A 22,741-nucleotide genomic window follows, 5' to 3' on the forward strand; every position below is an offset into this window, starting at 1 on the left:
GCCACTGCTGCACCAGGTAAAAGCCGCAAACCGCAGGTCTGAATTGACCTGCGGTTTGCAGCAATCGCCGACACGGGGGGTCACGGGACCCCCCCGCGCATTTAGCCAAGGGCTGGGCGACGGTGATCAGAACTATACATGACGTACCGATACGTCATGGGTCCTTAAGGACTCGGAAACCATGCCGTACCGGTACGTCATAGGTCCCTAAGGGGTTAAGTGCAAAATGGGAGGTATAGTACATGAATTATGGCAAAACACTATTCCAACTGTTCACAGTGCAATTCTTTCCCTAATAACCGTATATGGGTTTTCTCAAAATTGGAACATGTTATGAGCCTCTCTCAGGATTCCTGCAGAATCTATGGAGGGCAGTTGTACTTTTGCAATTGTGGCTGTAATATCTACTGTGGAATACAAAGTTTTAAAGGGACAAATGGACAGGTTATGTCCAGATGTAAAGCACATCTTAACAGTGTCCCCCCTATTGCAGCAAAGTCTGAATGGCTGAATTAGCAGGTTACCTTGCTGACACCTATGCTTCGCTGTGCAGATTATAGCTGTACAACTATCTCCTTTATCTCTCTTTCTCTTCTTCTGTACATCTTGCAGATTGGTGAGTCTCTGTTACATGAGGCTCAAGAGAAGGAGCACATGTCCATGTTTCCTTTCTCCTTAACTCTCCCTATACATTCCCCAGGTTAGTGGTGGGACCAGTCCACATTTACCCTCCTACAAAGGCTGAGCCAGGATGGTTAACCCTAGCTGTACCATCATACATGGCTATTCTAGGTGCAACACCTAACACAACATTGCTTTAAATAACAAACCATTTGCAGATACCTCCTTATCCTGTGGTAGTGCACTAGCCATAGACCACCTTTTTCATGCCTTTCCAGAAAATCATTTACTGCTGTGCTAGAACTTTAGTTATTGTGGAGAAATAGATAGAAAGCCCCTTACATCTCAAGATGACAATGCCAATTACCAATCATTTTTTTTTAAAGGTAGAAGCAGTCTTTTCTGTAGAGCCCCTGTGGAGCTGCACATGTTGATCTTATGATATGGGTTTAGGGGATATAGCAATAAAACGGTCTTCATTTCTACTATTTAATATGGATTCTTTTAATATGTCTGGTTATTTCTTTGAGACTGGAAAAGAGAGACTTAAATTACAACATCAGCATTATTTTTCTGTAATAAGTGGTTAATGCATTAATTTATTTTGGGTCTCAAAACTCATTTCAGGTACTGCTAAAAGAAAAGTCAAGGTAAGGAAGTAAAACTGATAGAAACTTAAAAATAAGAACACTAGATGCAAGTCATCTAATGAACAAACACACTGTGGGTCATTTCTCAGGTTCCTGTAAGAGACACAGACTTCATTTGGTCCATTCCGGTGAGTTTAGGGTCGCTTTAGTAATGCAATTTTAAATACATAATAGTGGTGTAGCATGGGAAATTGTGTTCTCAGGGTGATTCTTCCCATAGAATATATTACTATTTGACTATAAGATATTGTTAAACAGCTGTTTGTTATAGTATATTTTATATAATAGAAATGTATTTTACCGTTGACGGGGTTGTCCAAGAAAATCTAAAAGCTTTCCAAAGATAGTAATTGTGATAAAATGATAAAAGAAGTTACTCAACCATTTAATCCCCAATTACTCTCAGCACCATTATATAGTCCATAGGACCTCTGAAGTCAATTATTTGCTGCCCCGGTCACTTGGATTATACGAGCACATCACCACTGCAGTCAAATAAACAAAGCCCAATGCAGAAAACTAGAACAGTGGTGCTTGAAGTACAGGGGGATAAAATGCATTACTACTACTAGGTTAAATTAGACCTTTAATTGGGCAACTCATTTAATTAAATAAGGTCACAAACTTAAAGGAGTTTTCCCACTTCATTTAGTATTTTTTAAAACTGTATCCCCCCCTCCCTTCCCAACATCCAGTGGGAGCGGCCAATGGAAGCATACATACTTTCTTCCAAAAGCTTCATTTCGCCTCCGTGGGTTGACCACTGTCTTCACTGTGATTTGGTCTCTGCATGTAAACATCTGGCATGGGCAGGGGCATGTGTACCACTGCTGGCCTCAGTGGTGTGCCACTTAAGGACATGTCACCACTGCAAAAAGTCATTGGCTACAGCGGCATATGTGAAACCATCCATGCCAGAAGTTTACATGCAGGGACCAAAATGCAGTCAAGACACTGGTGGAACCACAGAGAATGACAGGTACCACTGGGTAGCAGTAGAGCATTAAAAATAAAAAAAAAACTATATGAAATTGGATAACGCCTGTAAAGTTTTATTGACCTTTCTATTAAGCACACATTGTGAAGAAGACTAAAGTATCTTAAGTAGAGGTTTTGGTGGGTAAAGTAGAATTACAAATGTCGATATACAACTGAAGCTTTTTTTAATGTGATAAAAGAAAGCACAAATATGTTTTCATCCCACACATTACAAGATTTATAATAAACAGTTTTGCTTGTCTGTAGCTCTATATATACTTATTTGCATTTGTAAACATTTAATGTACTTTTATACTGTACATTTAATGCACTGTAAAGTTTATAACTTCTTGTTGTTTATACAGTAAAGACTCAACATATTCCACAGCAAGATATAGAAATTGCATTATTTGCATTAGTCCTTGTCCCCAGTGGGGCTCACAATTAAATCTTTTTACCTTTAACATACACATATTAGGACAATTGCATAGGAAGCCAATTAAGCTACAGTATCAGTATGTTTTTGGAGCTTGAGAGAAAAATGGACTAACCAAACCAATGAAACCCCTGCAAGCACAGTGATAATATACAACCCCACAGTGCTGCAGAAGATGATGGCTGTATACATGAATAAGTATTAGTATTTGGCCTCATGCACACGGCCGTTGTTTGGGTCCGCATCCGAGCCGCCGTTTTGGCGGCTCGGATGCGGACCCATTCATTTTAATGGAGCCGCAAATGATGCGGACAGCACTCCGTGTGCTGTCCGCATCCGTGGCTCCGTTCCGCGGCACCGCAAAAAAAATAACATGTCCTATTCTTGTCCGCAATTTGTGGAGAAGAATAGGCATTTATATTGCCGGCGCCCGTTCCGTAAGTCCACAAATTGCGGAAGGCAACACGGGCGCTTTCTGTTTTTTGCAGATCCGTGGTTTGCGGACAGCAAAAAACTGCACGGTCGTGTGCATGTAGCCTAAGGCAGCATGGGCAGATGTAGCCAGCAGTGCTGAATAAAAAGTCCGGTGTCTGATAAGATTAGTTATAGATCTTAGCGGTCAATAAATAGTTATTTGTCTGTATTATGAAAATATTCAAGAGGCCAAAAGATTTTAACACAAATGTTTCAGACTTCCATGTTCGGGTTTGTTTTTAATTTAGGAACCACACTGCCGATCTGATATTAATGACCTATCCTGAGAATAGGCCATCAATATTAAAATCCTGGAAAGCCCCTTTAAAGAAAACAATGCCCTTCTAAAAAGCTTACACCAGTCATACTTTATGAATAAGGATACTTTATTACTTTTAGAATCAGCCTAACATTTCGAGAAAAGTTTATTTAATGATAAAAAAACTAAATGTGGCAGATTGATTCTGTCTAATATTTGGACAATGTAAACTTAGGCAGTCTTAAAATACAGAAGTCAGGACACGCAGATTTCATGCATTGTAAAAACAGTCCGAGGGACAAGCAGCACAGGGTCAGGCAGCACAGGGTCAAGTATGAACATCAAGCAGGTGTCAGGTCAGGCAATGAAAGGGAAAATACACTTGAGAGCAAAAGAAGACAAGTAGAGTATCTTGGAGAACCTATTGTTCAGGCACTCTAACACAGGGGAAGGTGGCTTAAATCCTTTAGGACAGCCAGCCATACAATTAAAGGGGTCTAAAAACATGGCCAACAAAGGTTATTCTTTATATAAAGAGAACCGATTTCTGCTTGCTAGCATTCAATAGATTTATTGTTTAATTCCAGTAGGCTAAGATCTGGATGGTCATGTGTAGTGTTTAGCGAGCATGCTCGGCCAAACTGCTGTTCGGCTCGAGCATTGCTAAGCTCAGCACATGGCGGTACTAGCTTAGGAAGGGACAGATAGTGTACGGAGTGCGATCGCAATCTATTTTGTTGAAAAACGTTTCAAGACCCAAAAGTCCTTATAAGGGCTATTGTGTGTGGTGGCAGACAATTTTTTTTTTCCAGACTTTTCCAGACTTTTTCTATAGAGGGTGTCTGCAGTGACTTGTGACATCTGTGCAATACCTTCTGTGTGCCAGGGCCAGAGATAGAAAAAATATAAGTGAAATCTAGTATATTTTTTCAATTCTTTTATGTACTTTTCCTATAGAAGGGTGTCTGCAGTGACTTCTGACATCTGTGCAATACCTTGTGTGTATCATGACCAGAGATAGAAAAAATATAAGTGAAATCGAGTATATTTTTTCAATACTTTTACATACTTTTCCTATAGAAGGGTGTCTGCAGTGACTTGTGACATCTGTGCAATACCCTGTGTGTGTCAGGGCCAAAGATAGAAAAAATATAAGTGAAATCTATTTTCCTTCTTCCACACTTTTACAAGGCTTTTCCCATATACTGTGCTTGCTGTGAACTGTGACATCCGTGCCACATCTGGTGTGTCAAGAGTGCATATAATATTTAATATGAAGAAGACGAGCATTAAGGGACGGGGAAGTGGCAGTGATGCTGATGGTTCACGCAGAGGCCGTGGCCCTGGGCACGTTGAAACTGTGCCTGCTGCCAGAGCACAAGAAAAATAATCATCCACGATACCTAGCTTCATGTCCCAGTTTGCAGGACGGCGCAGAACAACACTCGCAAAGTCAGCCCAGTGCGAGCGGGTGGTCGGTTGGATTGTAGCAGATAATGCTTCCAGTCGGTTAAGCACCACCCTGTCTTCCACCAAGTCCAGTCTCAGTAGCCAGCAGTCTGGTCAACACAATCCTCACCATGATCCTCCTTCCTTCCACCATGTACAGTCTTGCCAAACAAGTGATCCCACACTAGGATATTCCGAGGACCTCTTTTCATCTCCATTACTTGATTTGTCCCTCTCACCAAGCATGCTTGAAGAGGGACATGAGATCTTGTGCCCCGATTCCCAACTGTCACAACCAGACAGCTGAGAAGCTCTGACAGAAGCCTTTCAGAACCTCCTCCTTGAGTTTTCTTTGTTGTGGTGTTCAGTTCCTCATCTCGTTAGCCTCTCTCAGCTGTCATGTAGTTGGACTGATTGCTTCCCTTTAAATTCCTCCCCATAATGCATTACTGGGCGGCTTATACTTCTTCCTGGAGTGTGTGTGCATGCTGATCCTATTTCCCAGTCTGCTACTAAGTTAAGTGCTGTACATTTATCTGTTATTTTCTGTTTGCTGGATCCCAGGTGACCCTGACTCCCTCCGTGTCTGGTGTAGGGAGCCGGTGGTCGTGTCCCCTCACTATTGTAGGGTGTTCAGGTGTTATATAGTCGAGGTACGTGGATATGCAACCATCCACCTTTGGGATTTTTGCATAGGCTGAGCAGGCCAGGGAAAGTGCCAGGTCTTGTGCAGGGGTCTCCCTTTTGGTTCCTTAGCTTTGGATCCAGTGAGTCATATATGCATGTTGCATTGTCTTGTTTCCTGTACACCGTCCGTGACATTATAAGCCGCCAAAACCGTCTCAAGCATGGATCCGGTTTCACTTTTGGCTGAACGCTTCCAGGGTCTTTCATTGGAGGTAGCTGATCTCCGTAAGACTTTTTCTCAGCTTCAAGTGACCGGTTCAGCTTGCGTTCATGGAGTTTGTTCTGAGCCTAAGATCTCGCTCCCGGATACGTTCTCCGGGGGTAGTGAGAATTTTGTGCGTTTTAGAGAGGCTTGCAAACTCCATTTTCGCCTTCTTCCCCATTCCTCTGCTGATGAGGAACGGAGGGTGGGGATCATTATATCGCTGCTCAGAGGTAACGCTCAGTCTTGGGCCTTTTCGCTGCCAGAGGGGGCACGGCCTCTCCGTTCAGTGGATGAATTCTTTTTAGCCCTGGGTCAGATATATGATGATCCGGATCGTATTGCTCTGGCTGAGTCTAGACTACGTCTATTATGCCAGGGTAAACAATCCGCAGAGATATACTGCTCAGAATTTCGGAGATGGGCAGCTGATACTGGTTGGAATGATGCTGCACTCTGAAGTCAATTTTGCCATGGTCTTTCAGAGGGATTGAAAGATGCATTTGCCTTTCATGAGAGGCCTATTTCCTTGGACTCTGCTATATCTCAGGCCGTTCGTATTGACAGGCGTCTTAGAGAGAGAGGAGAGATATCTCCTTCCTGTCATACTCAGTCCCAGGACAGTGCAGCGGTCTCATTCTGTGCGCAGGGGTCTTGGTCGCTGTCAGCCCCTTCTGAGCAGGAGCCCATGCAGCTGGGGTTGATTGCTTCTGACAATAGAAGATTCAGCTCGCATGGGAGGGTTTGTTTTTGTTGTGGAGGTATAAATCATTTGGCAAATGTTTGTCCCTCTAGGAGATTCAGGCAGTTTTCTGGGAGTAATAAAGAAACAAACAGGAAAAAATCTTTTAAAAATGTTCCGTCTGTTACTATTGGCAGGGTTGAGGCGGAAATTGAAGGTTTTCCGTTTGCTTGTAGTTCCCGTTTTGTCCTGCCTGCTAGGGTGGCGCTAGAGAGCAAGAGCATTTTTTGTGAGATTTTTGTGGATAGTGGAGCAGCTGTCGATCTCATTGATAATCAATTTGCAATAACTCATGGTTTCAAGGTGCGCACTTTGGGAAAGGATATTCCTGTTTTTGCTATTGATTCCACTCCACTTTCTCAGAAATCATTAAAGGGCATAGTTCACAATATTCGTTTAATTGTGAATGATGCTCATGTTGAGGAATGTGTCATGTTTCGTCCTTAGCAGTTTGCCTACTCCTCTAGTGTTGGGGCTACCCTGGCTCACTAAACATAACCCCACCATTGATTGGCAAGCGAGGCAAATAAATGGTTGGAGTGACTTTTGCAAAGAGAATTGCCTCACGACATCTGTTTCTGAGGTTGCTACTAGAGTTGAGAGGACACCTGGATGTTCGGGTTCGAGAAGTTCGGCCGAACCCGATCCGAACTTCGTCCCGAACCCGAACCCCTTTGAAGTCAATGGGGACCCGAACTTTTCGGCACTAAAAAGGCTGTAAAACAGCCCAGGAAAGAGCTAGAAGGCTGCAAAAGGCAACAACATGTAGGTAAATCCCCTGCAAACAAATGTGGATAGGGAAATGAATAAATATAAAAATAAAATAAATAAAAATTAACCAATATCAATTGGAGAGAGGTCCCATAGCAGAGCCACCACTGCAACAGTCCATTGTCATATATTTAGGCCCAGGCACCCAGGCAGAGGAGAGAGGTCCCGTAACAGAGAATCTGGCTTCATGTCAGCAGAGAATCAGTCTGCATGTCATAGCAGAGAATCAGGCTTCACGTCAGCCACCACTGTAACAGTCCATTGTCATATATTTAGGCCCAGCACCCAGGCAGAGGAGAGAGGTCCCGTAACAGACAATCTGGCTTAATGTCAGCAGAGAATCAGTCTGCATGTCATAGCAGAGAATCAGGCTTCACGTCAGCCACCACTGTAACAGTCCATTGTCATATATTTAGGCCCAGCACCCAGGCAGAGGAGAGAGGTCCCGTAACAGAGAATCTGGTTTCATGTCAGCAGAGAATCAGTCTGCATGGCATAGCAGAGAATCAGGCTTCACGTCAGCCACCACTGCAACGGTCCATTGTCATATATTTAGGCCCAGCACCCAGGCAGAGGAGAGAGGTCCCGTAACAGAGAATCTGGCTTCATGTCAGCAGAGAATCAGTCTGCATGTCATAGCAGAGAATCAGGCTTCACGTCAGCCACCACTGTAACAGTCCATTGTCATATATTTAGGCCCAGCACCCAGGCAGAGGAGAGAGGTCCCGTAACAGAGAATCTGGCTTCATGTCAGCAGAGAATCAGTCTGCATGTCATAGCAGAGAATCAGGCTTCACGTCAGCCACCACTGCAACAGTCCATTGTCATATATTTAGGCCCAGCACCCAGGCAGAGGAGAGAGGTCCCGTAACAGAGAATCTGTCTTCATGTCAGCAGAGAATCAGTCTGCATGTCATAGCAGAAAATCAGGCTTCACGTCACCCAACATTGGAACAGTCCATTGGCATATATTTAGGCCCAGGCACCCAGGCAGAGGAGAGAGGTCCCGTAACAGAAAATCTGGCTTCATGTCAGCAGAGAATCAGTCTGCATGTCATAGCAGAGAATCAGGCTTCACGTCAGCCACCACTGCAACAGTCCATTGTCATATATTTAGGCCCAGCACCCAGGCAAAGGAGAGAGGTCCCGTAACAGAGAATCTGGCTTCATGTCAGCAGAGAATCAGTCTGCATGTCATAGCAGAGAATCAGGCTTCACGTCACCCAACAATGGAACAGTCCATTGGCATATATTTAGGCCCAGGCACCCAGGCAGAGGAGAGAGGTCCCGTAACACAGAATCTGGCTTTATGTCAGCAGAGAATCAGTCTGCATGTCATAGCAGAGAATCAGGCTTCACGTCAGCCACCACTGCAACAGTCCATTGTCATATATTTAGGCCCAGCACCCAGGCAGAGGAGAGGTTCATTCAACTTTGGGTAGCCTCGCAATATAATGGTAAAATGAAAATAAAAATAGGATTGAATGAGGAAGTTCCCTGGAGTACAATAATATATGGTTAAGGGGAGGTAGTTAATGTCTAATCTGCACAATGGATGGACAGGTCCTGTGGGATCCATGCCTGGTTCATTTTTATGAACGTCAGCTTGTCCACATTGGCTGTAGACAGGCGGCTGCGTTTGTCTGTAATGACGCCCCCTGCCGTGCTGAATACACGTTCAGACAAAACGCTGGCCGCCGGGCAGGCCAGCACCTCCAAGGCATAAAAGGCTAGCCCTGGCCACGTGGACAATTTAGAGACCCATAAGTTGAATGGGGCCGAACCATCAGTCAGTACGTGGAGGGGTGTGCACACGTACTGTTCCACCATGTTAGTGAAATGTTGCCTCCTGCTAACACGTTGCGTATCAGGTGGTGGTGCAGTTAGCTGTGGCGTGTTGACAAAACTTTTCCACATCTCTGCCATGCTAACGAGCTGCCCTCAGAGGAGCTGGCCGTGACACAGCTGCCTTGGCGACCTCTTTCTCCTCCTCTGCCTTGGCCTTGGGCTTCCACTTGTTCCCCTGTGACATTTGGGAATGCTCTCAGTAGCGCGTCTACCAACGTGCGCTTGTACTCGCGCATCTTCCTATCACGCTCCAGTGCAGGAAGTAAGGTGGGCACATTGTCTTTGTACCAGTGGATCCAGCAGGGTGGCAACCCAGTAGTCCGCACACGTTAAAATGTGGGCAACTCTGCTGTCGTTGCGCAGGCACTGCAGCATGTAGTCGCTCATGTGTGCCAGGCTGCCCAGGGGTAAGGACAAGCTGTCCTCTGTGGGAGGCGTATCGTCATCGTCCTGCCTTTCCCCCCAGCCACGCACCAGTGATGGGCCCGAGCTGCGTTGGGTGCCACCCCGCTGTGACCATGCTTCATCCTCATCCTCCTCCACCTCCTCCTCGTCCTCCTCGTCCTCCAGTAGTGGGCCCTGGCTGGCCACATTTGTACCTGGCCTCTGCTGTTGCAAAAAACCTCCCTCTGAGTCACTTCGAAGAGACTGGCCTGAAAGTGCTAAAAATGACCCCTCTTCCTCCTCCTCGTCCTCCTGGGCCACCTCCTCTTCCATCATCGCCCTAAGTGTTTTCTCAAGGAGACATAGAAGTGGTATTGTAACGCTGATAATGGCGTCATCGCCACTGGCCATGTTGGTGGAGTACTCAAAACAGCGCAACAGGGCACACAGGTCTCGCATGGAGGCCCAGTCATTGGTGGTGAAGTGGTGCTGTTCCGTAGTGCGACTGGCCCGTGCGTGCTGCAGCTGAAACTTCACTATGGCCTGCTGCTGCTCGCACAGTCTGTCCAGCATGTGCAAGGTGGAGTTCCACCTGGTGGGCACGTCGCATATGAGGCGGTGAGCGGGAAGGCCGAAGTTACGCTGTGGCGCAGACAGGCGAGCAGCGGCAGGATGTGAACGCCGGAAGCGCGAACAGACGGCCCGCACTTTATGCAGCAGCTCTGACATGTCGGGGTAGTTGTGAATGCAAGGGATGTGCGTCAAACCGGCTAGTCCCAGAGCTGCAACGAGATTTCGCCCATTATCGCACACCACCAGGCCGGGCTTGAGGCTCACCGGCAGCAACCACTCGTCGGTCTGTTGTTCTATACCCCGCCACAACTCCTGTGCGGTGTGGGGCCTGTCCCCCAAACATATGAGTTTCAGAATGGCCTGCTGACGTTTACCCCGGGCTGTGCTGAAGTTGGTGGTGAAGGTGTGTGGTTGACTGGATGAGCAGGTGGAAGAAGAGGAGGAGGAAGCTGAGAAGGAGGAGGTGGCAACAGGAGGCAAAGAATCTTGCCCTGCGATCCTTGGCGGTGGAAGGACGTGCGCCAAACAGCTCTCCGCCTGGGGCCCAGCTGCCACTACATTTACCCAGTGTGCAGTTAGGGAGATATAGCGTCCCTGGCCGTGCTTACTGGTCCACGTATCTGTGGTTAGGTGGACCTTGCCACAGATGGCGTTGCGCAGTGCACACTTGATTTTATCGGATACTTGGTTGTGCAGGGAAGGCACGGCTCTCTTGGAGAAGTAGTGCCGGCTAGGAACAACATACTGTGGGACAGCAAGCGACATGAGCTGTTTGAAGCTGTCTGTGTCCACCAGCCTAAATGACAGCATTTCATAGGCCAGTAGTTTAGAAATGCTGGCATTCAGGGCCAGGGATCGAGGGTGGCTAGGTGGGAATTTTACGCTTTCTCTCAAATGTTTGTGAGATGGAGAGCTGAACGCTGGCGTGTGAAATGGTTGAGATGCTTGGTGACGGAGGTGGTGGTGTTGGTGGTACATCCCCTGTTTGCTGGGCGGCAGGTGCCAACGTTCCTCCAGAGGCGGAGGAAGAGGCCGAGGCGGCAGCAGCAGAAGAGGCCGAGGCGGCAGCAGCAGAAGAGGTAGCAGGGGGAGCCTGAGTGAGTTCCTTGTTTTTAAGGTGTTTACTCCACTGCAGTTCATGCTTTGCATGCAGGTGCCTGGTCATGCAGGTTGTGCTAAGGTTCAGAACGTTAATGCCTCGCTTCAGGCTCTGATGGCACAGCGTGCAAACCACTCGGGTCTTGTCGTCAGCACATTGTGTGAAGAAGTGCCATGCCAGGGAACTCCTTGAAGCTGCCTTTGGGGTGCTCGGTCCCAGATGGCGGCGGTCAGTAGCAGGCGGAGTCTCTTGGCGGCGGGTGTTCTGCTTTTGCCCACTGCTCCCTCTTTTGCTACGCTGTTGGCTCGGTCTCACCACTGCCTCTTCCTCCGAACTGTGAAAGTCAGTGGCACGACCTTCATTCCATGTGGGGTCTAGGACCTCATCGTCCCCTGCATCGTCTTCCACCCAGTCTTGATCCCTGACCTCCTGTTCAGTCTGCACACTGCAGAAAGACGCAGCAGTTGGCACCTGTGTTTCGTCATCATCAGAGACGTGCTGAGGTGGTATTCCCATGTCCTCATCATCAGGAAACATAAGTGGTTGTGCGTCAGTGCATTCTATGTCTTCCACCGCTGGGGAAGGGCTAGGTGGATGCCCTTGAGAAACCCTGCCAGCGGAGTCTTCAAACAGCATAAGAGACTGCTGCATAACCTGAGGCTCAGACAGTTTCCCTGGTATGCATGGGGGTGATGTGACAGACTGATGGGCTTGGTTTTCAGGCACCATCTGTGCGCTTTCTGCAGAAGACTGGGTGGGAGATAATGTGAACGTGCTGAATCCACTGTCGGCCACCCAATTGACTAATGCCTGTACCTGCTCAGGCCTTACCATCCTTAGAACGGCATTGGGCCCCACCAAATATTGCTGTAAATTATGGCGGCTATTGGGACCTGAGGTAGTTGGTACACTAGGACGTGTGGCTGTGGCAGAACGGCCACGTCCTCTCCCAGCACCAGAGGGTCCACTAACACCACCACGACCATGTCCGCGTCCTTTGCTAGATGTTTTCCTCATTGTTATCGTTCACCACAACAACAAAAATATTATTTGGCCCAATGTATTGAATTAAAATTCAGGCCTTTTATTTACAGACACCTAACACTATCTGGCTATCTATTTAGGTACCGTATTACACTAATACAGGCACAGCAATAACCACAGATTTAGCTGACTATAAATTTGAGGCCTATTATTTAGGCGCTGGGTGACAGGTATACGTTTACAGACAGAATTAGACTGGAATATGCACAGTAGCGTGTGTGTGAAGTTATTGAGAATGACCCTATCTGCACCTTGAATCTAATATACCCTTTTAGGGATAAATTTAAAGTAGGCCTGATACAGCAGAAACCACTAATTTAGAGAATTGCTAAATTGGGAATTGTATTTAAACCCAGAACAAAAACTGTGCTTTGACGGACACTAAATAACTTGACCAGCTACAGCAATAACGACAGATTTGGATGAATATAAATTTGAGGCCTATTATTTAGGCGCTGGGTGACAGGTATACGCTTACGGACAGAATTAGACTGGGATATGCACAGTAGCGTGTGTGTGAAGTTAATGAGAATGACCCTATCTGCACCTTGAATCTTATATACCCTTTTAGGGATAAATTTAAAGTAGGCCTGATACAGCAGAAACCACTAATTTAGAGAATTGCTAAATTGGGAATTGTATTTCAACCTAGAACAAAAACTGTGCTTTGACGGACACTAAATAACTTGCCCAGCTACAGCAATAACCACAGATTTAGCTGACTATAAATTTGAGGCCTATTATTTAGGCGCTGGGTGACAGGTATACGTTTACAGACAGAATTAGACTGGGATATGGCCAAAAAATAACCACACTATTGATGGTTAAATGCACTTGGTGTGGCAGCTTGACCCTGATGTAGGATATAGCCAAAAAATAACCACACTATTGATGGTTAAATGCACTTGGTGTGACAGCTTCACCCTGATGTAGGATATAGCCAAAAAACAACCACACTATTGAGGGTTAAATGCACTTGGTGACAGGCTCAGCTTGCCCCTGATGTAGTATATGGCCAAAAAATAACCACACTATTGATGGTTAAATGCACTTGGTGTGACAGCTTCACCCTGATGTAGGATATAGCCAAAAAACAACCACACTATTGAGGGTTAAATGCACTTGGTGACAGGCTCAGCTTGCCCCTGATGTAGTATATGGCCAAAAAATAACCACACTATTGATGGTTAAATGCACTTGGTGTGACAGCTTCACCCTGATGTAGGATATAGCCAAAAAAAAAACACACTATTGAGGGTTAAATGCACTTGGTGACAGGCTCAGCTTGCCCCTGATGTAGTATATGGCCAACAAATAACCACACTATTGATGGTTAAATGCACTTGGTGTGACAGCTTCACCCTGATGTAGGATATAGCCAAAAAACAACCACACTATTGAGGGTTAAATGCACTTGGTGACAGGCTCAGCTTGCCCCTGATGTAGTATATGGCCAAAAAAAAAACACACTATTGATGGTTAAATGCACTTGGTGTGACAGCTTCACCCTGATGTAGGATATAGCCAAAAAACAACCACACTATTGAGGGTTAAATGCACTTGGTGACAGCTTGCCCCTGATGTAGTATATGGCCAAAAAATAACCACACTATTGATGGTTAAATGCACTTGGTGTGACAGCTTCACCCTGATGTAGGATATAGCCTAAAAACAACCACACTATTGAGGGTTAAATGCACTTGGTGACAGCTTTCCCCTGATGTAGTATATGGCCAAAAAATAACCACACTATTGATGGTTAAATGCACTTGGTGTGACAGCTTCACCCTGATGTAGGATATAGCCAAAAAATAACCACACTACTATTGAGGGTTAAATGTACTTGGTGGCAGCTTGTGCTGGCGCACCACAAGACACAAATTGGCCGCCGATCACCCCAGAAAAAAGTGACTGAAAAACGCTCTGGGCAGCCTAAAAATAGTGAGCAATTGAATAGCAGCAGTTCAATGATCCACAGCTGTAGATCGATCACTGAATTAAGTCCTTTGGAGGAGTTAATCACTGCCTAATCTCGCCCTAACATCGCAGCTGCAACCTCTCCCTACACTGATCAGAGCAGAGTGACGTGCGGCGCTACGTGACTCCAGCTTAAATAGAGGCTGGGTCACATGCTGCACTGGCCAATCACAGCCATGCCAATAGTCTCTTGGGGCAAGTATTATGACACTTGTTGATTGGCTGCTTTGCAGCCTTTCAAAAAGCGCCAAGAAAGTGACGAACACCGAACCCGAACCCGGACTTTTACGGACTATACAGTTCGGGTTCGCTCATCCCTAGTGTAGTTCTCAAACTCAAGTGGAATGGGTCTCGATCTGTCCTGGCCACTTCACGGGCAAATTGCGGTCCCCAATGCACGGAACGGACCCACAACGGCCATGAGCATGAGGCCTAAGTGATATCGGAGGACATGGATTAACATTCTAATGAAATAGGACTGGATCGGGTTAAGCCATAAATACTGTTTTTTTCAGAGGTTAAAAGAATTGAACAATTGCATAATTTTAAAGAGCTGGATCTAATGTTTGCAGGCAACCAGTTTACCAGTTTCATAACTCCATTTATAGATATATTTATTTCAGAACTGGAAGACCTTCCTGTAAATATGTGATGTCTATAAATACTACTGTTATCTAGCATGAGAAAAGAGAACCACATCCTGAAGTTTAAAACCATAGATACCATTAAACATTTTGTCAAAGAGTGCTCATGTAGTCTACAACATTATTATATCAACATTATATCAACATTGGACATAGACAGCAGAAACCTTTTTGGCTGAATATGTGTGAAGCCTATTCAGGAAATTCACTGTTTAATGTCCATACTCATATAAACCGATCAGTCATATTATGAAAACCACTTTCCTAATGTTGGGTTGGCCCCTCTTGAGCTGTCAAAATAGCTTTTACCCATCTAGGCATAGACTCCATGAAGACTTTTGAAGGCATCCTGTGTTATCGGGTGCCTAGATATTAGCAGCATATTCTAAGACCTGTTAGTTGTAAGCTATGGCCTCTGTGGATCAAACTTGTTTTCCCAGCATATCTTACAAATGTTCAATCAGACTGATATCTGGGAATTTAGAGGCCAACTCCAAATCTTAAACTCTTTGTCATGTTCCACAAACCATTCCTGAATAAGTTTTGCAGAGTTGCACGGTGTTTAATCTTGCTGAAAGAGGTCCACTGACATTTAGGGAACACTATTAACATGAAGTGTTGGCAAATGGTCTGTAACATTGTTTAGGTGGGTGATACTGTACATGTCAAAGTAGCATCCATATGCATCACAGGACCCACCCAAGGTTTTGCAGCAGAAAATTGCCAACATCATCACACTACCTCCTCTGGCTTGCTTTCTTGGTACATGGTGCATCTCTTCCCTAGAGGAGCAACACATATGGTTATCCATATTATGTAAATGTGATTCATAAGATCAGACCACCTTCTTCCATGCCTCATGGTTCATTTTAGATTAACAAAGACAAAATGGCATGTGACTAGTAGAGAGGAGCAAATTTTTCCAAAATTCGATTAGTCCGGTTCACCGAATTTTTGGGAAAAATTTGGTTTGATTCAAAATTATTTGCGGACAAAACGAATAGAAAAAAACTGCTATTTCCTGGCTGCAGAACCTGTATAGTGGCGTAGAAAACTGTGCCTTGCAGTAACACGCATAGGGACGTCTGCTTTAGTAGTGAAATAATACTGTGAGTCCGTATGACATGCAGATGACAGGCGTCGATTTTAGAATCACTGCACACTTCACTTATTTGGGTACTCATGTGGCCAAAACCGACCAAATAACTCAAGTATGAACTCAGCCTTATTGGTCGATGTTAGCGCCAAGAAGAAGCGCACTACTTTTACACCGCTGTCAGCTGATTCCACATAGATGTCTACAGAACCTGTTCTATTAAACGCTTATACAAGTAGAGCCCCCTGACAGAGTGGAGAGGGTGTCAGCAGTAAGTTTGTGTTGACATCACATGATTATTTTGCCCTTCCTCTGATCCGTCAGAACAATAACTCCAAAAAACAGATCTTGTCTGTGGAGCATCTGCCTTCACTCGGTCAGCATTTGGTCAGTCATCCATCAGTATTGCTAATGCCCAAAAAAAACGGAGTGAATCCAAAACAGAGATGACAAGTGAATGGAATATTTGCATGTCTTCTGTGTTTTGTAACCACTTATTTAAATAAGCCTTAGTATGTGCAGGTCTTACAGCCGCTGTAACAAAACGTTAAGAAACAGTATAACATGTAGTAAGCACTGCAGGGATCATGTCTAAGACATGTAAGACGTCCAGGGGGTCCCGAACATTGTGGACAAGGTCCGAGATGAGAGTCGCCCATGTGTTCAATACTGGATGTTATTGATGGCCAGCTCCGTGATGAATCCCAGCACTCGGAATAGGTAGTAGTTACTGAGGAACTTTAACAGATGCCATCACCTTGACGAGCTGGGTTGCTGATAACTGGATTCTAAAGTGTCTGAAGAAATGCGAGTAAAGACATTGGAATAAATTGTCCACTTCCTCCAACGTGACCTCGTCCTTTGATTTATGAATATCATTCCATAAAGTCTTGAAGTCCTCTGAGTGGATGGCATAAGAAATGTCCTTGCGAGGTTCGACGGGCACAGAGAAAAACAGTTCTGAGGCTGACACTGATCCAGACACGTCATACCTGGTCCACATCACTGCTAGCCATTAAAGGTCCTGAGAACTTATCACCAGCTTAACGAAACAACAGTCAAAGTTTCTTTTGAACAACGTCCCTACGATAGCCGTGAGCGCCTTGGAGCTGTTATACAGGAAGAGCAGAAGTGAAGTAAATGTCTCTGGTAACACCTCCAATAGATCGTCCTCTGTTTACTGTACGTCCCGCAGAACCAACCTGTCCACACAATCCGGTCCTCTGTGCTTGCCTTGGTGAGTGGAGGCTTGGATGAAATCTGTATGAGGACAGACAGTGGATCTCTGTCCTTTCCTTCGAGCCCAGGTTAACAGGAAAATTTGGCTTTTAGGTTCAGCTCTAAACCCACTTCAATGGCAAGACCCTTCTGCTTCTTGGCAGCTAGGTGGGCAGACAGGTGCTTGGAATACACTTTCAGTCTGGTGTATGAGAAATTATACATCGGTGTCACGCTGTACAGAGTCCATTGTTTTTGTTTTTGAAAGAGCAAAGCAGCCTGTGCCGGATCAAGAGTTTCCTCCAAGGGGGTGCACTGCGGAATTTTTCTTTTAGACAAGCTTCGCAAGGCAGACCATCGACGTGCAGAGGTTAAGATTCTGGGAGAATACCTCGAGCTGTGAAAATGACTGCTCCTTCGTGCTGATGACCTACTTCTGGGGGTTAACATCCCATTGGTAGGTGTTTGCATATCCTTGCTATAAATGATGTTCCCATTCACTGACTCTAAAAAGAGATCTTGACAGACATATGCATCAAACTCTGCCTGCTATCTTTCTAGGCACCACGTCTCTAGTCCCCTGACCAGCCAGATTTACCAGCATATGTTCCAGGACATGAAGCAGTGGAATGACGTTGTTCATTCCGTAGTACTGGCGATTGGCGACTGACAAATAACGTGGACTCCTCAAAGGGCCTGAGCAGCATGAGCTGCCACTGGCTGACATCGAAGTTACACAGGGCAGTCCACTTGGATCATCAAGAAATCGTTTTATGGCCTGTCTCTATTGGTATAGTCGGTCCAACATATCGATGGTGGAATTCCAACGGGTGGAAATGTCGCATATCAGCCTATGTTGGGGGATGCCGTTCTGCCGCTGCAGCTCAAGGAGGGTGTGCTTTGCGGTGTACGAGTAGCTGAAGTGCATGCAAAGTTTCCTGGCCATTTTTAGGATGTCTTGCAGATGGGTGGAAGACTTCAGTAACCGCTTGACAACCAGATTGAACACATGTGCCATGCAGGGCGCATGGCTCAGCGCTCCTTGACGCAGCACCGACACCATGTTCTTCCCGTTGTTGGTCACCATGGTTCTGATTTTGAGTTGTCGCGGAGAAAGCCAACATTCAATTTCTTGCTAAAGGACATGGAGCAAATCCTCCACGTGTGACTTTGTTCGCCCAGTGTCACGGATGTTGTAGGGGAGAACACCAAAGGACAACAAGAAGGAAGGGAAAAGACACTAGGCCTCACCGCTAGGGAAGGAAAAGGGTCACCACCTAAAAAACCCTGCTCCTGGCCCTAACTCCTATCCGTATGGGCACCTCTCGATGGTAGAGATGCCCATACACAGGAACCTAAAGAATATATTTTAGAAAGGCTCCACCAGCAAACTACTGGAGCTCAGCCTTTCAGTTACCAGCTGAAGGAAAACAGATAGATCAAATAATGATATAGGCTGGCTCACAGTATTTCTGCATCAAATAAAATGTATTTATTTATTGACCCACCAATATAAAACACAACTACTTAGATATCAACATGTCAGCATAAATACATATATGTGTATATTGTATAGATATAGATAGTGCGGAGCTCACGCACAGACCTATACAAGCTGGAGTACTCCAAACGAATGAATAGAACCTTATGGCTGTACTGGGACTGCAAAAACATTCAGTTAAACCACTAAAAATGTCCATAAACTTGTATGCCGATTTACCAGTTGTTGGAACCGGACAGGTTCAAAGATTGTCCTTGCTGCGGTAAGCTCTGTACTTGGATGCCGTTTGACGGGGGTAGTTGCACCACTTTCAAATTATGGCGCTCACTCTCTCTCTCTCCTCTTTCGGAGCGGGCTTCCGACCCGTTCTCACAGCGTCCCACGTGACCACGCGGCAAATCGCTGGTTGATGACGTAGGTGCTTGGAGCCGTCGGGTTGGCGGAAGCTGATGCAGCTGAGTTGTTAGTTGCTTGAGTCCGTCAGGTTACCAGAACTTAGTACAGCAGAGTTTACTTTTTGCTTTGTTTGATTTTGTTCGGCAGAGTTGATACACAAATGGACGATGGTATAGGGTTTCTTCCGATAATTGAAAAAGTCCTTTTTTTTGCAGGATAAAAACCGCACCAGTAGCCTTGGTCTAATCCACACTAGACGCGTTTCGGAACGAAGTTCCTTCCTCAGTAGTTAAATGTGGAATTCCCGTCAAACGGCATCCAAGTACAGAGCTTACCGCAGCAAGGACAATCTTTGAACCTGTCCGGTTCCAACAACTGGTAAATCGGCATACAAGTTTATGGACATTTTTAGTGGTTTAACTGAATGTTTTTGCAGTCCCAGTACAGCCATAAGGTTCTATTCATTCGTTTGGAGTACTCCAGCTTGTATAGGTCTGTGCGTGAGCTCCGCACTATCTATATCTATACAATATACACATATATGTATTTATGCTGACATGTTGATATCTAAGTAGTTGTGTTTTATATTGGTGGGTCAATAAATAAATACATTTTATTTGATGCAGAAATACTGTGAGCCAGCCTATATCATTATTTGATTTATCAGGAACCTAAAGAACCCTGGTGGCCCTCAGTTCCCCTGATAGTAATGACTGGGCAGAGACAACCCGCTCCTTCCCTGGTGAAGGAACCAGCGTCTCGCTGAGGCCTAGTAAACGACAAAGGTGGGGGGGAATACACAACACAACAAGAGGAACACTTAACTTCTGAGGCTGATGGATGATGGACGAACAGGACTTCACCATGAACCACACTCCTGCTCTTCCAAAGCCAAATGAAGCTATCCAGAGCAAGGAGTGATGGGTAAAGTCAGACTAAATAGGGGGAGGTGAAGGTCACATGATCCACACCTGAACAGGGGGTGTGGACATACCAGCAACACACAGACAAAGTGAAACCAAAAGAGGCTGTCAGATAACTAATGTGCAGATATTCTTTCAGACCTTCTCAAACCAGTTACCGGCATGACACCCAGGCAAACCAGGAGCAGAACAGCGTGAGAGTGATGAGAGAGGTCGCACATGGCTTGCATATACTACATGCCTCCAACATAATTCTTGGATCTCTACATGAAAATAACGCATTTACTGTAAATCGCGAGAGGGGCATAGTTGGAGACATTGACATCACAAGAGATACAGAGCCACAGGAGTTCAGCCACCTCTATTTGCTTCCCGCTGTTTACTGCTCCTGAATTAAAATTGGGGCAACCAGCTTCAACTTCCTCTGATGTGTATGTCTATGGAGTCCGTTTGTTATGGCTTTGCACAGGGAGCAAGAATGTTATGCACAATTCTGATGGAACTCCTAATCTTAAGAAACTAGACTTGGTCTCCAAAGCAGAGGCTCTCCTGTCATGTCTTGTGTGCTGCGGAGATCGAATGCAGACAGAGCAGATAAAAACACATTAATATTTTAAACTTACTGAAGCTGCTTGATTTAATTGTGAATAGATGGTAAAGGCAAAGTCTGCTGGTGTGTTGTCATCAGCGTCTTCATTATGTTTACTGCAGGACCCACTACAACATAATTCGGTCCATACAGCAAAAGGAGGTCTGTAATCGGCCCATCATTTTTTCCCCAAAAAAGCCTGTTTCCCATAACAATTTCACCAATGAAAGGATAATGGAATTCGTTCATACAGAACAAAGTGTACAATCACCCATCAATTTTCCCCAAAAAAGCCTGTTTCACATAAAAAATGTCACCACTACGTAATTCAGTCCATACAGCAAAAAGAGGTCTACAATCACCCATCAATTTTCCCGAAAAAAACAAGTTTGAAATTTCACCAATGAAAGGATAATGGAATTGGACTTGGACTCCAAAGCAGAGGCTCTCCAACCATATCTTGTGTACTGTGGAGATCGAATGCAGACGGAGCAGATAAAAACACATGAATATTTTAGACTTACTGAAGCTGCTTGACTTAATTGTGAATAGATGGTAAAGGCAAAGTCTGCTGGTGTGTTGTCATCAGAGTCTTCATTATGTTTACTGCAGGATGCACGACGACGTAATTCGGTCCATAAAGCAAAGGGAGGTCTGTAATCGCTCATCAATTTTCCCCAAAAAATCCTTGTTTCACATTGTCAGGGATATAAAGCGAATGCTTTATATAAAAGAAAGGATCAAAGGAAAATTTTCAAAGGGAATTGATCCTTGAGGTGGACATATAAAACACCTCAAAAAGAGATTGTTGTTATGTTGTGCAATCAGTAAATCATGGTACAAGCGTCTATGCAAAAATATAAATGATTTATTATACAATAAAGCTTAATCATTAGAAAAACTCAATAATATTCAATAACATTCAGTGATATGCAGTACCCAAAATTCACCGAGACCAACGTATACACAGTACCTCTCAAACATAAAACGTAATACGATCCGTCTCGACCACAATTATCAGATATAAAAACTCAATAATTTTAATGATACATGCGAACCCTTGCTCTGCACAATTATGACAAATCTTGGATAATCAGGTAATATTGCCACACAACTTATAAATTACCAAGCCTAGTATTGACTAGGGAATAGCATTATTCCAATCAGAGAGTTTCCTCTAAAATCAATATTTAGATCTTTTATTCAGTAATATGCATCTTTACTTGTTGTATAAGTGTCACAGTAGGTAAGATAAGGGAAGAAAACAGAACATAACAAGGCAAACAAAACAACTGTCTAGGCCCCAAATGCTAGGGAACAAAGGGGTCACCTCCTAGCAATCCCTAAAACACTTTCCCTAAGCTGCTATGCCCATGTGCATATCTCAATGGTAGATATGCACATGCCCACGTACCTAAGACTATAACACACTGAACCAAACCCTCAGCTGTAGGGAAGAGGGAAAGAGATACCCAGCTCCTTCAACAACCGAAGGAGCTAGCGTCACCCTAGAGGCCTAGTAAAAACAGACACAGAAGGAAAAAGGGAAAAGGACTTATCTAGAGATGTGTTGGAGCAGACCATCCACCAAAATTCCAGAGCTCACACAGGGCAGAACTATAACCCGCAAAGGCTATAGGGAGAGGGAGGAATAAATAGCATCACCAATTACCTAAAGAACAACACCTGGGAGGAGGTGGGATTCAGTTCAAACCCACAACAAAACAAACTGAGATCGAGTCACGTGCAGCAACTCTGACAGATCTCCTCAGAACACCCACAGGGTAGGGCATGACAGTACCCCCCCTCAACGCGTGACATCTGGACAACCAGGTCCAACTTTATCCGGGTGTGCCTTGTTAAAGGCATTAACAAGGTGGCTAGCATTAACATTGGTAGCCGGAACCCACATTCTTTCCTCTGGACCGTATCCCTTCCAATGCACCAGGTACTGAAGGGAAACCCCGAAGAACACGTGAGTTGAGAATTCTAGATATCTGAAACTCCAGATTACCATTAACCAAAACAGGAGGAGGAGGCAAAGGAGATGGTCCGCAGGTTCCACATATTTCCTCAACAAGGACATGTGAAACACATTATGAATCTTCCAGGCCTGCGGAAGTTCCAGACGAAACGCCACTAGATTGACAATGGCCAAACTTTTGTAAGGGACAATAAAT

At 45.0% G+C, this 22,741-nt stretch overlaps 1 protein-coding gene and 1 pseudogene across 8 annotated transcripts in view; one reads left to right on the forward strand and one right to left on the reverse strand.

The window, feature by feature from the left end:
* The first annotated feature begins 1,336 nt into the window (after window positions 1-1,336).
* Window positions 1,337-22,741, forward strand: part of LOC122933277 — a 55,541-nt gene continuing 34,136 nt past the window's right edge. For 6 of the 8 annotated variants that reach the window (XM_044288158.1, XM_044288173.1, XM_044288201.1 and 3 more), the window contains exon 1: window positions 2,158-2,250. In XM_044288158.1, coding sequence (XP_044144093.1) covers window positions 2,183-2,250 — 68 coding nt within the window. In that variant the 5' untranslated portion in view covers window positions 2,158-2,182. Of the gene's footprint in view, window positions 1,400-2,157; window positions 2,251-19,264; window positions 19,428-22,741 lie in introns of those variants that run through there. The other 2 variants (XM_044288219.1, XM_044288211.1) reach the window with 2 other exon arrangements.
* On the reverse strand, window positions 16,598-17,623 carry LOC122933307 (annotated as a pseudogene).

Source organism: Bufo gargarizans, chromosome 1 (genome assembly GCF_014858855.1).
Source record: "Bufo gargarizans isolate SCDJY-AF-19 chromosome 1, ASM1485885v1, whole genome shotgun sequence".
NCBI classification, from domain to species: domain Eukaryota; kingdom Metazoa; phylum Chordata; class Amphibia; order Anura; family Bufonidae; genus Bufo; species Bufo gargarizans.